The sequence below is a fragment of the Pan paniscus genome, chromosome 11 (genome assembly GCF_029289425.2).
Source record: "Pan paniscus chromosome 11, NHGRI_mPanPan1-v2.0_pri, whole genome shotgun sequence".
NCBI classification, from domain to species: Eukaryota; Metazoa; Chordata; class Mammalia; order Primates; family Hominidae; genus Pan; species Pan paniscus.
The window spans coordinates 51,714,732-51,730,633 of NC_073260.2; the positions used below are offsets into that span (position 1 = coordinate 51,714,732).

Below are 15,902 nucleotides of genomic sequence, written 5' to 3' on the forward strand. Positions count from 1 at the left end.
AGGCCAATCCTAGTAACTCTGTCTTTTCCAAATTTGCGCAGGGATAGCTATGTGACACAAGCTAATTGAATCAGAGTCCCACTCTGGGATTTTACATATAGATGCTGCAAGAGACAAACCCCTTCTCTCTGGTTTTTAGCTTACCTGCTGCTATAGGAAGCAGTCTTTTGAAGTGGGAGAGAGTGAAGCCAACACTCAGGAAGGAGCTGAGACAAGAAAAGGAGTTTCCGCTCCTTAAGGCGACCACAATTTCCCTTTCAGTCTCATCCTTTGTAGACACAGCTATGTCTAGTTTTAATTGTATTCATCAGGACTTCTCTTCTCATTATGAAAGTGAATCATGTTTATTGTGGACAACTTGCTTGAAACATAAATGAACTATAAATGTAAGAAAGGCACGAAGGTCTTTTTGCTGTAGGTTTTCTCTTCCTCCTGGTGCCATCCCCATCATTTTTGTGTAGAAGTCGCAAAGCTTCCTCTGTTCCCTGTTGCCAAAACTAAAAGAGTCAGTTTGGTTTTTTGGTTCACCCGAGAAAAATCTAAGGGGCCTGTTCTATTTACAATGGGAAGAAATGTGAAAATTATCTGAACCCTTTTCACTTTCCCACACCATTCCTAATTTGAGTAATAATCGGCATCTCAATAACCCTGAGAGTTGAGGTGTAATGATTTTCTAGGTTTTGGACTGGGTTGTCCTGCTATGTGGGGTGACAACAGTAAAACCACAACAAATAAAAAGAAATCCTTTTGAATTAAAGATCAAAAAAACTAATGCAACGAGCAACAGTTTATTTATAAAAAAAGAAAAAAACAACTTTTTAACGACATTTTATAGATTAAGTAAAAATACCAGTATTAATATATATGTATATACATAGTGCATATATATATATACATATGATATAACATTAACATTACATGCTTCTCAGGACAGAAGAATTAGGACATGTTCCCTCATATCAATTTAAAACTCGATCACAATTTAAAATCATGGAAGAAAACTTGCTTCCTTTATTTTCTGCTTTTAGACTTCAAGTACAGGAAGTTATGAAACCAGGATCTAAATGTGGAAACCATCTGCTATGCACCAATTACAAGGGACTGCCACAAATGATGAGTCAGGGGTCTTCTGAATTCTTACATAGGTCTCTGTAACCCTACAACTGTGTCAACCTTCTACCTGAGATGAGAGGGAATGATGAAGCATGACAGTGTGTAGGTTTCATGTGGACGTTCACATTGACATTGGAACAAAAGCAAACTGAAAAATGTCTTCCTAGAGCAACAACACTGATCATAAAATCACCCTGGAGAAAGATTCCCTTCTCCCCTTTCCTTGCCAAACAAAACAGAGAAACTGTCAGAAAACAATACAAAACAAAACTCAGGGTGAAGCACCTCTGGCGATGATCAGCATACAGCAAGGGACAGAGAGGTAGCGTTTCCTTGGTGACAGCTCCTGGCTGACTCCGATGATTTCAAACACACCCTCTTCTGCAAAAGGCACTCACATATTGTCTGTTTATAAATCATACAGTGGGATTCCATACATGGGAGTTTCTCCTACAAATATAAAAGAGATAAGCTGAGGAAATGGTATAACAAAGAAAAGCGTATAAGAAATACACATTTTGAATAAATATGCACTTTTCTTTTTTAAAGGACAATCAATATAGTAGTTAAAAAAATGTCATTGAAAAGTTAGGAATTCCAGCAAAATTATCAGTAAGAAGCAAGGTACTGGAGGATGAGAGATGGAGTCCAAAACACTGAGAGGAGGTACACTAGCTTTTCAAGTGGCCAAAGTAAAAGATTTGTTCTGCTCTTAAACTGCAATGACCATCCACAGACAACGGAATGAGAGGGGGAGGGAGGTAGCGGCAGAGAAACAGGTCAAGCCGGAGGAAGGAGTGGCATCCCCCTGGCTGTGGGTGCAGGAAGAAACACCCTCAGCATCTCCAAAGGGAAGGATGGGCTACATCACCCCCTTGCTTCTGCAGTCCAAACAGACCCTGCCCAAGCCAGAGGCTGCCCTCACCGGGATACAACAGAGCTAATGGAATTGTAAGAGGTGCCGCTGTTGCAGCTCGAGGCATAGGCCTCCTGGCCATTGCCATCCAGGTTGATTTTGAACACAGAGGATGCCTTCAGCAAAAAGTCTGCGGCATCCCGGCGACCCAGCTCCCTCAGTTTGGACATGAGGGTGCCCACTGTGCTCTCAGGGTAGGTGGTCCATTCCCGCAGCAGGGCGTGGAGGGGGCTGGGGAGGAAATCCTTGGGAGCCCCGTTATTGGTGTTGTACTTTGCCACGAGGTCAGGGAGGCCTAAGTTCATGGCGAGAAGGCACCAGTCCTTCCCCAGGGGGTCGGGCGGGTCCAGCAGGCGACTCAGTTTCCTCCGAGTGAGGAGGTTCAGGTCTGATGCATGGATGTCCATGCCGAGGCTGGCCTGTGAGTAGACGTCGTGACACCCGAAGCACATGATGCTGCTGAAGCTTTCCTTGTACCCCCCCATGGTGTTGGTCAGTGAGGTTTCCTTCAGAGTCTGTGCCCGGAAGAAGTCCCGTGGCTGGTAGATCATGACGGGCTCATGGTGCTCCCGCAGCTGCTGGGGGCTCAGGTAATGCTTCACGGTCAGGAGCCCTGGCAGCGTGGTGGCCATGACGTTCTCAATGGTGCTGCACACCGAGTCCAGCAGCAGGCAGCACTTGATCTTCTCCGTCTCCAGGCCGCGGACCTGGACCTCAATGCCCTGGCCGTGGTTGACCAGCAGCACCAGCAGCTCGGCCCCACGGTTGGCCAGCTTGCAGCCATTCACCCACAGGCGGATGTCCGCGTCACCCTCCGTGCTTTGCTGGTGGATCCACCGGCACAGGTTCACCTGGACCTTGTGAAAGATGCCACACGGGAAGGGGGTGAGGTGTTCCACGGGCACGATGCGCACACCACCATACACCATCACCTCGTCCTCCTCATCAGCCCAGGAGCGGTGCAGGTTGTCTGTCTTGATCAGGGCTGGGACGTCCACCATGGTCCCGCTGCTCAGGTCCCGGGCGCAGATGTCCATGGCATCAAGGATCTGCAGCAGCTCCTCCACGTCACTGTCGGGCACCAGGCGCTGGATGTCCTCCACGGTGTAGCGGCCCCGGTAGTGGTGCAGCGCCCGTGGGGTCTCCACGGACAGCAACTTCCCCAGGACGTTTGTGCAGAGCCAGCGGGGGTCCAGGAGCAGCACGTCCTGAACTGTTTCACTTTGCATGATGTTGATCTGCGGGGGGATAACAGAAAGTCACGCTTAGGGGCAGAGCCCTGGCCAGGTGCACCAGCCACTTAGAGCACTAAAGGGCCTGATGCCAGCAATAGAGGCTGAGCAGATGCTCTAAGGAGTGACCCAAGGCCATTCCACATGGATGCGTCTCAAAAACCAAACACCGAGTGGAGAAAAGCAGCTTGAAAATGTCAGAATAGAGATTCTGAAAAACAACTCCCTTGAGGTCTTCAAAAAGGCCAGCGAAACGAAAGAAGAAAAAAAAAAGGGAGATGGCAACCAAATGCAGTGAGTGATTTTAGACTGGATTCTGAATCCCAAAATAAGTACATAAATAAAAATAGCTTTAAAAGAAATTATTGGGACCAGTGGCAAACCCTTGTATGAGGATGATATAGTCAATCATAGTACTATAGTCATGTTATGTTTCTGGAATCATCAATTATATTGGGTTATGTGGGAAAATATCCTTCTCCTTAGGAGATATAGGCTAAATTATTTAGGGAAGAAATGTCATCATGTCTGCAAAATAAATAAGTAAATAAATAGAAAGGAAAGGAATCGAGCAAATGTAGCAAAATGTCAACAACTGATCAGCTTAAATGTAGTAGGCTGGGCACCGTGACTCATGCCTGTAATCCCAGCACTTTGGGACGCCGAGGCGGGTGGATCACTTGAGGTCAGGAGTTTGAGACCAGCCTGGCCAACATGGTAAAACCCTGTCTCTTCTAAAAATACAAAATTTAGTCGGGCGTGGTGGCTCGTGTCTGTAGGCTGAGGCAGGAGAATCACTTGAACCCAGGAGGCGGAGGCTGCAGTGAGCCGAGATTGTGCCACTGCACTCCAGCCTCGGCAACAGAGTGAGACTCTATCTCAAAAAAAAAAAAAAAAGTAATTAATTAAAAAAATAAATAAATGTAGCGTACATGAGAGTTCATGGTACTATCCTTGCAACTTCTCTAAAGGCTTGAGAACATTTTCAAAAAAGAGTCAGAACATTCTATTATTATACCATTATGTGAATGTTTAACACACACACATAGAAAAGGCCTGAAAGGATATGCTGCCATGATAATAGTTGGCCTCAGAGAAGGGGAGAGAGGAATGAGACCAGAGATGATGGCCCAAGGGGACTTTAGCTTTTTGGTTGTGTTTATTTCTTAAAAAAATAAAAAGAAAGGAAAAAAAGTGACAAAAAACAGAAGGAACTTTCCCCTTATGGAAGAGTTCTGCTTCCTTTCTTGGAGAGTGGCCATCGCCCTGGACTCCCTCACTTGGAGGCTCTGACCCCACCGGCGACCACACAGTAATTTCCTGCCCACAGTCTGGCTTAAACCTGAAAGATGCCCCCTGTCTAAGAGTCTATTCAGAATTGAACCTAGGTTGAAAATTCCTGGAGGGCAGAGCCAATATTGATCTAGTTCCTGATACAGCATTTGCTGGAATACCATTTGCAGTTTGGTCCTAAACACTGCTCATCGCCTCAGGCTCAGGAAAGACGAAACTGTCCCATAGTGGAGGAGAAGAGGGAGCTAAGACAGTCAGTTAAACGTAGTGTGGGACCCTGGGCCAGAAAACAGAGTCAGAAGGGCCACTGGGGAGTTCTGAAGATCTGCAAATTAGATACGGAAGGCAGGTCTGGAGGAGGCCTGGGGCCAATCAAAGTCGGGCCACACAATGTAGTTCCTGCTGCTTAATTACCCTCCTTCTTTACATCCTCATTTACTTACTAAACTCTCAAGGGCAAGCAGGGATGTAATGACAAATAAAGGAAACTATATGATATGATCTAGAAAGTTACTGGTCTACTACTAGAAAGCAAGGGACTCCTGTGCCAAAGGAGTTTAGAATTAGAATTGACACATTTTTTACATCCAGCAGTATCTTGTCATCTAAGATGTGGTCCTTCACCTGTGTTCTTCCTTGGATTCAATCACTTTAAAGTATTCCTGGATGAGTTGGCAGATTCTCTGGCCATTTAACTGGGAGTTTAAAGACTGATGAAATTACTGCCCAGCGACTCCAGTTTTCAAGGTCACTGGCTTGTGGATTCAGGTTTAGTTTCAAGAAATTTGTATGACTCATACAAACTGGCTATAGGGCCAGACCTGGCACCTGAGATTGGGGAGGTAAGCATCTGGCTTTTAATAATCTCAGAGCTGCTTTTAGTTGCAATATTCAGAACCGCTCTTCTTGGCCCACACTAGTTCATGCAGGCTCCCAATTTCACATGGTGGAGAAACACGAAGGCACTGCCCCCGTTCCGGGGACAGGCATATGATGCCATTAGAACAGGGTTTCCAAACCGCGCCCCGGTGCTCAATGTCACAGAACCAGAGCAAAGCCTCCCATTCTCAATCATTTCTGCTGGGCATTGCTTGCTAGAGTTTTTTAATGTGCATCTTTAATTATGATTACTCTGTGTATCTGTGCACCAGAGTTCTCTGTCTTTGTATCTCCAGACATTGCCTCCACAAGGACACCTCACTGCCTTTTCTCAACTGTTTTCCCACCCAGGAGATCTGTGTGGAGCTGATGACTCCACGCTGATACAAAGAAGCCACCCTGAAGGCTGCCAGGAGTAGCAGATTAAGTTCCTGGTGCCCAGGGGGAGTGAAGAGAGACCCAGTCACCCAGGGCAGTGGGCACTGCACTCCCAAACTAACAGACTCTGGAAATAAAAGCAAAACACGACAAGACAAAATGACAGCTCCTAAGGTGAGCCGAGAACTGCAGTTCAGAGTGTCACTTGAGGCTGTGTTTGTCACACGTGTGGAAATGTTGTAGGTAGCTGGACCATTTCCACACTGCTTCCTCAGGCTCACACCACTTCCAAGAGCTGGAATTTGGGACAGGCTGAGTCCCTGGCACCTCTCACGGCCCCCTGCCTGGGCTCCCAGGGGCTCACCTCGCCTGTGCTGTGGAGCTGCTGAGCAATGCGCCTGAGGTCCTCCTCGCTGGCCAGGGGGTTCAGCTGGTCCTGCACGTCGTACACAAACTGCTGCAGCGACATCAGCTGGTTGGGTCCATTGAGCTTCCTCCAGGAAGGCAGCGTGGAGATGATTTTCTCACACAGGTGAGTCATGGGAGGGCAGACCTAGAGGGGGCAGGGCCAGACAGGTTAACTCACCTGCAGCTGTGGGTGCTCTGAGCCGAGCCACAGTGGAAAGGACAACTTTCATTCAGGCGCCTTGCAGGTGATTTGATGAACGAGTGGGTTTTTTTGTTGTTGTTGACGTTTTTTTTTTCTTTTTTTAGACTGGGTCTTGCTATTGCCCAGGCTGGTCTCAAACCCTTGGGCTCAAGTAATCCTCTTGTCTCAGTCTCCTGAGTAGCTCCGACTACAAGTACACACCACTGTGTCTGGCTAGTTAGTGTTTTTTGGGTTGAGTACTGGGGCAGTTGTCTTTTAGACTTGCTTTTAAGCCTAATCTATTGCTCAAATATAAAGTTTTATAAAGGCTCTTTAGTTCATGTTAAATAGATTTTGAGTCTTCTAGGAATGTTTTTGGAATTGTGGACTCAGTCACTCAATCAACTAATGTTCACCAACTCCTAATGTTTCACTCCCTCACTTTTTCCTCCCTCCCTCCTTTCTTCCCTCGCTCTCTCTCTCGTGACTGTTTCACTCAGGCAATGATCACTTTATGAACAGAGGAAAAGAGAATGAGTATCATCATCAATATTAGAGTGAGTGTTTACCAGTAAATTAGGCATTCGTGGGGACTGTTGTTGAAATATTGTTTCCAATTAGACCCATTCTTGGTATGTAGGCTGAAGTGGATTTTTAACCTTTTAACTTGGTTAATTAGATCAGCATATGTTACAGACTCACGTAATCCACATACCTCTGAATTAGAAACCACACAAGCCACAGGCTACACCGTGCAATTAATTCCGCACTCCCCTCTCAAATTCTTTTATGTCAGCTAAATTCCACTCTGCATTCAAAAACAAAATTCTCAGGGGTGAGTGCAGTTGATGTGGTGGGCTCCACCTGCCTGAGCTCAGGAGTTTAGGGGTTGGGCGGGGGGTGTCTGAGAAGCAGCAGATCATGCCACAGCCCAGCTCAAAAATCTCCAGGGACACTCCCTCCTGCCTCAGGAATGCAGCCTCAATCCAGACCTGGTGGGGAAGCACAGGGGCCCTCAGAGACCACTGTTAGTTCCCAGATCACCGCCCCTGGTTTCTGTGAGATTCCTCCCAGGCCTCACCGGACTACCCCCTATCTTCTGATGATGCCACAGTGGGACCCCAACGAGGATATCTGGTGTGAAGGGCAGGGTTTTCTGGAGACAGGAAAGGGTTTCCCGAGAATTCTGGAAGCACGTCTAGAAACAGAATCTGGTGGGGGAAGCACAGCATTTTCTTATTAGCAAAGCAGTAAAAAAAAAAAAAAAAAAAAAAAAAAAAAACACCCAGAGGCAGCTTCAAAGGTAAGAGAGGGAGACAGGCATCTGCCCGCATTTGTCCTCAGGCCTTGGCAGCAGGAAGACTCCAGAGTGAATGCCACCACTTCTCCACTGGGACGCTCGCCCTTTCCTTACCAATTCCGGAGAGCTTTTTGAACATTACGGTGTGACCATTTATCTGTCCAAAGCATTGAGAATGCTTTTTCCCAGCCTATTTCACCTTTCAACTTTGTTTACTTAATTTGTTTGCTAGAAAAAAATTTGAAAAATTTTTACATTTTCAAACAGGTATATTTTCTTTTAAAATTTCTAGGGTTTTAGATCTTGGTTTAACAGGTTTCCTCAGTCCCTAGTTATTTTGAAAATACACTCTCCACAATTTCTATTCAAGATATTTATTGTTTCATGTTTTTACTTAAAAGCTTTAATCCATTTATTTTTGGACTTTGTAGGGTGTAGGAATCCAACTTTATTTCCTTGCAGACAAATAGCCAGTTGTGCCAGGTTCATTTATTAAATAATCTTTACCCCATTAAATTCAAATGACATATTTATTTTCCATTATATTTCTAAAGATATTATGATTTACTTCTATACTCTCTAAGCTTTTCCTATTTAACTGTATTGATTATCAGGGGCTTTATAATAGGTTTAATTAATTTTTCCATGGAAATTTTAAGATAAAAATCCCAATCCCCTCAACCCATTCAGATGCTAACTGAAATTGTATTACATTTATATAACTAGGGAAAAATAAAATAGTCATATCTTGCAACCCAAGAATACAGTCTCATTCCCTTTGTTCATTTATTCTTTTCTGTCTTTCAAAAAAGTTTGTGATTGTTTTTCTACTTTTCTGAATTTTCTAAATATTCCACAATAAGTCACTTTTGAATTTGTTGTTTTTTTCCCAAAATTGGCCAGGCATGGTGGCTCACACCTGTAATCTCAGCACTTTGGGAGGCTGAGGTGGGAGGAGCACCTGAGCCTAGGAGTTCGAGACCAGCCTGGGCAACATAGTGAGACCCCGTCTCTACCAAAAATCAAAAAAATTAGCCAGACATGGTGGTGCGTGCCTACAGTCCTAGCTACTTGGGAGCCTAAGATGGACAGATTGCTTGAGCCCTGGAGTTCAAGGTTACGGTGAGCTATGATCACTCCACTGTACTCCAGCCTGGATGACAGTGTGAGATCCTGTCTCTGAAAAAATAAAATAAATAAATAAAATATTGTTAAAGAAACCAATAAATCGGTAAGAATTTCATAAAATTGAAGTGGTCCACCTTGCCCATAATAACCCTTCAGCTCCCATCATCTCCTTGTTTCTCTATTCTTCCTTTCTTTTCCCAGGGCACTAGGATAAAAACATGTCCAGGCAGACACCTCTTACTGGGTCCTACTATGAAGCAGTTCCCTGAAACCAGAGGCAAACCAGGAAGGAAGTACAAAGGGGTCCAGGCTCTTTCCATGGTGTACTTACCGAAACAATCTGGCTTCGTATTTCTTGCAGATGATTTCGAAGTACCTTCATGTCCTTTGACCCAGAAGCCCCAGCATCCAGAACAAACAGCTTATTTGAAATATGAAGATCATTTCCAAACCTAAGGGAAGAGCAGCAGCCTCCTCAGCAGTGAGTCAATGTCCCCAAGCCTTTTAATGGAGAGGCCAGGCTCCTACTGGCTCAAGAGGCTGGTAGGAGGGAAGGAAAGTTCTGGTGTCCTTGCAAAGGCCCCTCCCCATCCCTGCTGTTAGTGGGCTCTGCCTCATCACAGTGGGTGCAGAGACTTGGGGAAATTGGCATATAGTCTGAGTCATAGGAGCGGGACCTCCAGGTTTGCATGAAGCAGCAGGAGCACAGCATGGAAAGATGTCAGCTTCTCCCGAGGCAGGAAAGGTGAGGCCTAATGCTCGCACCTTACAAGTGAGGACAAGAGATACTGTGGAAAGTGGAGGGACTAAGAATAGAGGTGTGAATGCAAAAGCTACATCACTGACCTAAAAATATTACTAGAAGCCCCATTTTTATATCTGACAACAGATATAGTATCTCAAGACAATAGGTAAGTGTCTCAAGTTGATAATGCAAGATCAGAGATACTAGCATATTATAGAAAGCTGCAGGTTCAAACTTTTTTGATAGACTCTGAGTAAAAACATATATTTTACATGATAATCCTGTACATACCCATACTCATCAGTGAAACAAACGTTTTACAAAATAATACTTGACATCTGATCTATCCTATCCTGTCCTGTCCTTTCCTGTCCTATCCTATCCCATCCCATTCCATCCCATTTTAAAAAGAATTGGCCACGACTTCTTAAATGAATTTTAAGACTCACTAGTAGGTTGCAACTTATATTGTAAGACATACTGATTAGTGTTTCTGAACACTGAATACTGCGTACTGAAATCTAAACAGCTAAAAGAAGTCACCTCCGGGCAGTGTTGCTGGGAGGTAGAAAGAAGGGGGTTACTTTCATCACGTGCTCTTCATTTGTATTTGATTTACTATGTGGATTCATTGTTTTAATAAAAATGAAAAATAAAGGTTGTGCATCCCTAATCCAGAAATCTGAAATGTTCCAAAATCCAAAAACCTTTTGGGCAAAGACAAGACATGCAAAGGAAATGGTTATTAGAGCACTTCAGATTTAGAATTTTTGAATTAGGATGTTCAACTGCTATGTATACGTAAATATATTAAAATCCAAACAAATAAGAAATCAGAAACACTTCTAAAGCCGATCATTTCCAATAAGGGATACACGACCTGTACAAGAAAAGAGTTGACCAAGAAAGAAAGACCTTTAAAACCTTTCTCTGGTTCATGAGACTTCCTTTGTACTTTTCACACCTCTGCTTCAGTTCTCAGGGAGAGGAGGCTACCCGTGAGCTGGAGACTAAATGGCTGCCCCTCACCTGTTCCTAATCTCTTTCAGCAACGATGTATCTTTGTCATATCCAAACTCGCCTCCAGCCTGTCGAGGAACATTCATGATGTCAGCGTGGGTGGCCACCAGGACAACTTGGAGTGGGTTCTTCAGCTTGCCACCGAAGGCTGGGGGCAGAGAGGGAACTGCTTCAGGGGGTGGGTCCTCCTACCTGGCTGCCTCTCCTGCCCAGGTGAAGGGGGTGTGTTGGCCTCATGCCCAGGCCGACTCTCCAGGTACAAGTGCAACCTGCCACAGAGATGAAGGCCCCATGCCCGCTGTGCACTGTGACCCTAGAAGGCCCCAGCATGGCCAACGACAGGATAAGCCCATCTCCTAGGCCACAAGGAAAATTGCTCAAAGTGGACCAGAATGACTAAAGGCAGTTTCTCAAGTCTCCAAATAGCCCCTACTTACAAGGAGAGGGAAAATTTAACCTCTGACAAAAGGGATGCCGCTTACAAGACCAAAGAGAGACACCTGAGTGCAGCAACACCACAGAGATGGGTCAGAGATAAATGACCTGCAAGTCACACAAAGAGCCTCCCACTTTGGGGAGTGTTTAACACAAAGGAAAAAAAGGAGAAAGAAAGAGGCAAAACTGGCAGTACCCAGAGGGGCCTTAAGCCCAATTCCTTGTATTATATGCTTTTCCGGAAAGAAAAAAAATTGACTACTGAGTATTTCACCAGGGAAGGCTGCTTCTCTTGTTGTGGGCAAAGACCAAAAGAAGTTTATTGCATGTTATCCTCTCCTCTAGGAATAAAGTTAAGATAACACATTCAGTCAACATGCTCCCTTTCTTCATTTCTCCCTCTTTTTTTTTGAGACAGGGTCTCACTGTGTCACCCAGGCTAAGTGCAGTGGCACGATCTTGGCTCACTGCAGCCACAACCTCCCAGGTTCAAGCAATCCTCCTGCCTCAGCCCCTCAAGTAGCTGGGACTACAGTTACATGCCACCACACCTGGCTAAGTTTTCGTATGTTTTGTAGAGATGAGGTTTTGCCATGTTGGCCAGGCTGGTCTTGAACTCCTGAGCTCAAGGCATCTGCCCACCTTGGCTTCCCACAGTGCTAGGATTACAGGCGTGAACCACCGCACCCGGCCTCTTTCTTCGTTTCTTAGTGGAATTACAGGATGAAGAACAGCTCATTCTGCTGACTAATTCTGTACCCTTTAGGTAAAGGTGCAGGAGCTATCCAAGCAGGGATTCCATTTTGCACCCAACATACAATGACCATGGCTCTCAAGTGTAGAAAAAAAGTGAGAAATGCCTCTCAAAGGATTGTTCAAAGTGGACCTTTGAGGCAGGAATATGCAATCATGAAACAAAAACAGCCTGCAGAATACCATGAACACCTGAGCCTCAGGAAGCTTCTCAGAGTGGAAGTCTCCCAGCAGAAGTTGGCTCAGCTGTTAGCCACAAACGGTGGGATCTGCTCATGGCCTGGTGCGAGGCCAGCAGCAGCAGTGGCAGGAGCAGAGCAGAAGCCTGGAAGGAGGAGGCGATTCCTGGCCAACCACAGGTAGGACATCACTGGCCTGCAGGGACTTAGCTCACCTATGGGTTCTTCAACTGGGACAAGGGACTTCAGGAAACTGAGCCAGAAAATCACTTGGTTCAGCTGGATCTCATAGGGCTCTTCTAGACTAAAGACAACAACATGGATTGACGTGGGATCATTTGCAGCAAAATAGTCATAACAGCAGAAATACACAGGATTTCCAGAGAACTCCCACACGCTGAAATCGCCAACTCCTACAGAAAAAGAAAAATGATAACAATCGTGAAACACCACTAACCAAATTTCAATCATAAATTCTCTTAGCGTTCCATGGATTCGAAGTAGGCATAGTGATACTTATGGCATTCTTCTGTATGTGTATACATCTTGTTATGACTTCGGTATGATTTGTTCCCCACTAAAACTCATATTGAAATCACTCAGTGAGGTGATGTGGGAGGTGAGGCCTGGTGGGAGGTGTTTGGGTCCTAAGTGCAAATCCCTCCCAAATGGCTTGGTGCTGGTGGGAGTGAGTGAGTGAGTGAGTGTGTTCTTGCTCTTGTGAGAGTGGATTAGTTCTCATGGGAATGGATTAGGTCCTGAGAACGTGGATTGATGTAAAGCAGGTTTTTGTCCCTTCCCGTGTGTCTACTTACCCTTTGACCTTCTGTCACATTTAGACCCAGCTCAAAAGCTCTCACCAGAATCAAAGCAGATGCTGGTGCCATGCCCCTTGAACTTCCCAGTCTGCAGAGCCATGAGCTAAATGAACCGCTTTTCTTATCAATTACCCTGTCTCAAGTATTCTGTTATAGCAACACAAAATGAACTAAGACACACATCTACTGACGTGCAGATCGACTTGTGTCACGCGAACATATCTACAGCATGTATATCCATGTCTGTTTTTCTACTTATGTCTGCACCTGCTTAACTCTTTCCCTAAGTACCTTCATTATTATGTGTGTGTATATATATATCATGACTACTTCTAATACCCTGGAGTGCTACACACACACAACATGCATGTACACATATATGTGCATGCCTGGGTGCTTACATGGAAATGTGTGTGTGTGTGTCTGTATACATATATATTTTGTATTACTCCCTCTCAAATATTGGTATATTAAAAAAAAGAGAGAACCACCTGGGGAAAAAACAAAGATCCATCAGGTCATATTACACAGAAGTGTGAACACCACATCCATAATAATAATGACACGGTTGTAGGCTCACATATCCTTAATACAGACACTCTACCTTTACTTGCAGAATTTACTCCTGACAAGGAAGGAGCCGGGGACAAACTGCCCACATTAGGTTTGTGATTCCCAAACTCACAAAGTCCCATAGAGGATTAATTGAGAGAAGGTGGGTGAAAAGATTTTGTGTCCTGAATAAACATACATGAATTTTGGAACATGCCAGGGTATAGGATATTGAATGTAACAGTGACTATGAAAAGTCACCTGAATTTGGCTCAACAGGGACTGACTTGGCCAGGTGACTGAGGGCCCTGTCCAGGCTGCTCAGAAGAAGCAAGAAGCATGCAGGGGTGTGAGATGCAGAGCTCAGCAGTTCTGCCTGCGCAGGAGGTGCTTGGACCTGGGAGGAGGTGGGGTCCTTCAGGCAGGAAAGTGTCAAGTAGGGGTCAAAGGTTGTATGTGGGGGCAATTGCTTTCCCATACTGGAGCTGTGCAGGCTGCCCATTTCCCCAGAAATATCTGCAGATTAGATTCCACCTGGAGCTCCCAGGACTCCCGGAACCTCCAGTGGACCTGAGATGCCCCCTCTCTACACTGCCACATCTTGCCAGGACTGTGGCCACCCACCACTGGCCTCTGGGGCGGCCTGGCAGGGCCACTTCCATCACAGGATTTGAAGGCTCCCTTCACCTCGTTTACCCCTCAGTGCTTACTCTGTACCCAAAATCCTGCAGTCAAGATGCACTCTGAGATCTAAAGGGTTTTTCTCAGACTTGTAGTGAAGCAGGAGGGACCACCCTCCAAAGCTGGCTGCTTAGGCCAAGCATGGAAAGTTCTGGTACCCAGAAATTGGCTCTTGGAGTGTGGGGTCCTGAGGTGGGTTGGGGCTGGGGCTGTGAGAGATCAGAGGGGAGCAGGGCCTAGGGTCCCAAGACAAGTTTCTCTTCTCTCTGTGCTGCCACAGCCAGCTCTGCTCTGGCGAGCTCAGAGGAAGCCCAACTTTTAAGAGAGCAAAATGCACACAGACCATGAACTCCTGCAATTTTTGCCCCTGGTGCAGGGGGACCCTTCACCCATGTGGGCCCTGAGATTAGCTGAGGGAGCTGCCTGGAGACTGCATGATAGTATTGCTACAGAGAGGGAGCTCAGGCTGGCTCCCACGCACTCTCTGAGTCCTAAGCAGCTACAGTGCAGCACCATTTGTATGTTCCAAACACCCGTAGACTGCATCCTGCTCTGTAGCCCAACGGCCTTGGCATCTCTATATCCCTAGAGCCCCACTGACATCTCTGCCTGCAGCCACCACCTTGGCTGGCAGCTGCCACCAAGGTCTAGGCATAACCCATTGACAGAGACCCCACTGTCCCTAGCAGAGTAGTGGCTGTGCATTTCCATCTGCCCCAAGGACAGAATCCCCTGTCTGCAGCCACTGCTGCTGTGTCCACTGAGTCTAAAGTATGTGCAAATCACACACTCCCCAGCTGGCCATATATGGCTGCTGACACTGAAAGCAGGACCACTCTTCCCAGTAGCAGAGCCACAGTGCAGCCACTGCCTCCCTGACTCAAGCATTTTGCCAGAGGCTGGGGATCACATGCACCACCAGGGGACCTGATGACAGGCCTGCTGAGCTTGACTTCACAATCCCCTAAGAGCCTGAGTATGCTGTCTGGGGACCCGGGGATCACCTAGCCCAGTCTACCACCACTGGCACCTGAGCACTCCTCTTAGTGGCCTGAGGTCACGCCCGTCCAACCTACCACTATCATCACAGCTGGCACCCACCTGTATATGCCACCTGCAGGGCTAGGTACTGGCCTGCCTAGCCCATTGCAGCCACTGCCAACATCAGCACAGATTGCTTGGGAGCCAGAGGGCTGTCTCATTATGACTACTGCCATCACTCACACCACGCCTGCTGCCCAGGGAACTGAGAACCTGACTACCCACCTGGCCCACTGCTACTACCAGCACTTGAGCAAGCTGCCTGGAGGCCCAAGAATCAACCTACCTGGACCCACTAGTATCAGTACCAGCATATACCACCTTGGGGCCCAATGACAGGCATGCTCAGCCCACCACTGTCACCACTAGGTTCTGAGGACTGGCCCACGTGGTATCCCCATCTCCAGAAAAACTTTACCACAGCCTCCACTAACAACCATACCCTAAGGCACTGAGAAAATTACAGACACCACTGGAGCTGTTTACAGCTGAAAAAAAATCGTATGGCCACTATGCTACTGCATGCACCCAGAATCAAAGCCAAAGTGCCCTACTCAACCAACACCATAGACACATCTTCAGGAAAATGCCTTCCCCTAGGAAAGCAAGTTCAAAAAGTTCAAAGAAGTGACTATTATAGCAGATGCACAGATATCAATGTAAGGACACAAGAAACATGAAAAAGCAAGGAAATATTGCACCTCCGAAAGAGCACAATAACTCTCCAGCAACAGATTCTAATGAAAAATAAACCTATGCAATCTAAAAAAAGTACTCAAAATCATGACATTAAACAAGTTCAGTGAGGTACAAGAGAATCCAGAAAAACAATACAAAGAAATCAGAAAAA

The 15,902-nt window shown here is 46.1% G+C and overlaps 1 protein-coding gene across 2 annotated transcripts in view; it reads right to left on the minus strand.

The window, feature by feature from the left end:
• Positions 1–772: 772 nt before the first annotated feature.
• DAPK1 (death associated protein kinase 1) overlaps positions 773–15,902 on the minus strand; it is a 205,942-nt gene continuing 190,812 nt past the window's right edge. Inside the window, exons 21-25 of one of the 2 annotated variants that reach the window (XM_003806677.5) lie at positions 12,176–12,373; positions 10,603–10,741; positions 9,160–9,280; positions 6,176–6,364; positions 773–3,267 (exon numbers count right to left, since the gene is read on the minus strand). In XM_003806677.5, the coding sequence (XP_003806725.1) occupies positions 2,035–3,267; positions 6,176–6,364; positions 9,160–9,280; positions 10,603–10,741; positions 12,176–12,373 (1,880 nt within the window). In that variant the 3' untranslated portion in view covers positions 773–2,034. Of the gene's footprint in view, positions 3,268–6,175; positions 6,365–9,159; positions 9,281–10,602; positions 10,742–12,175; positions 12,374–15,902 lie in introns of those variants that run through there. The other variant, XM_063594365.1, reaches the window with a different exon arrangement.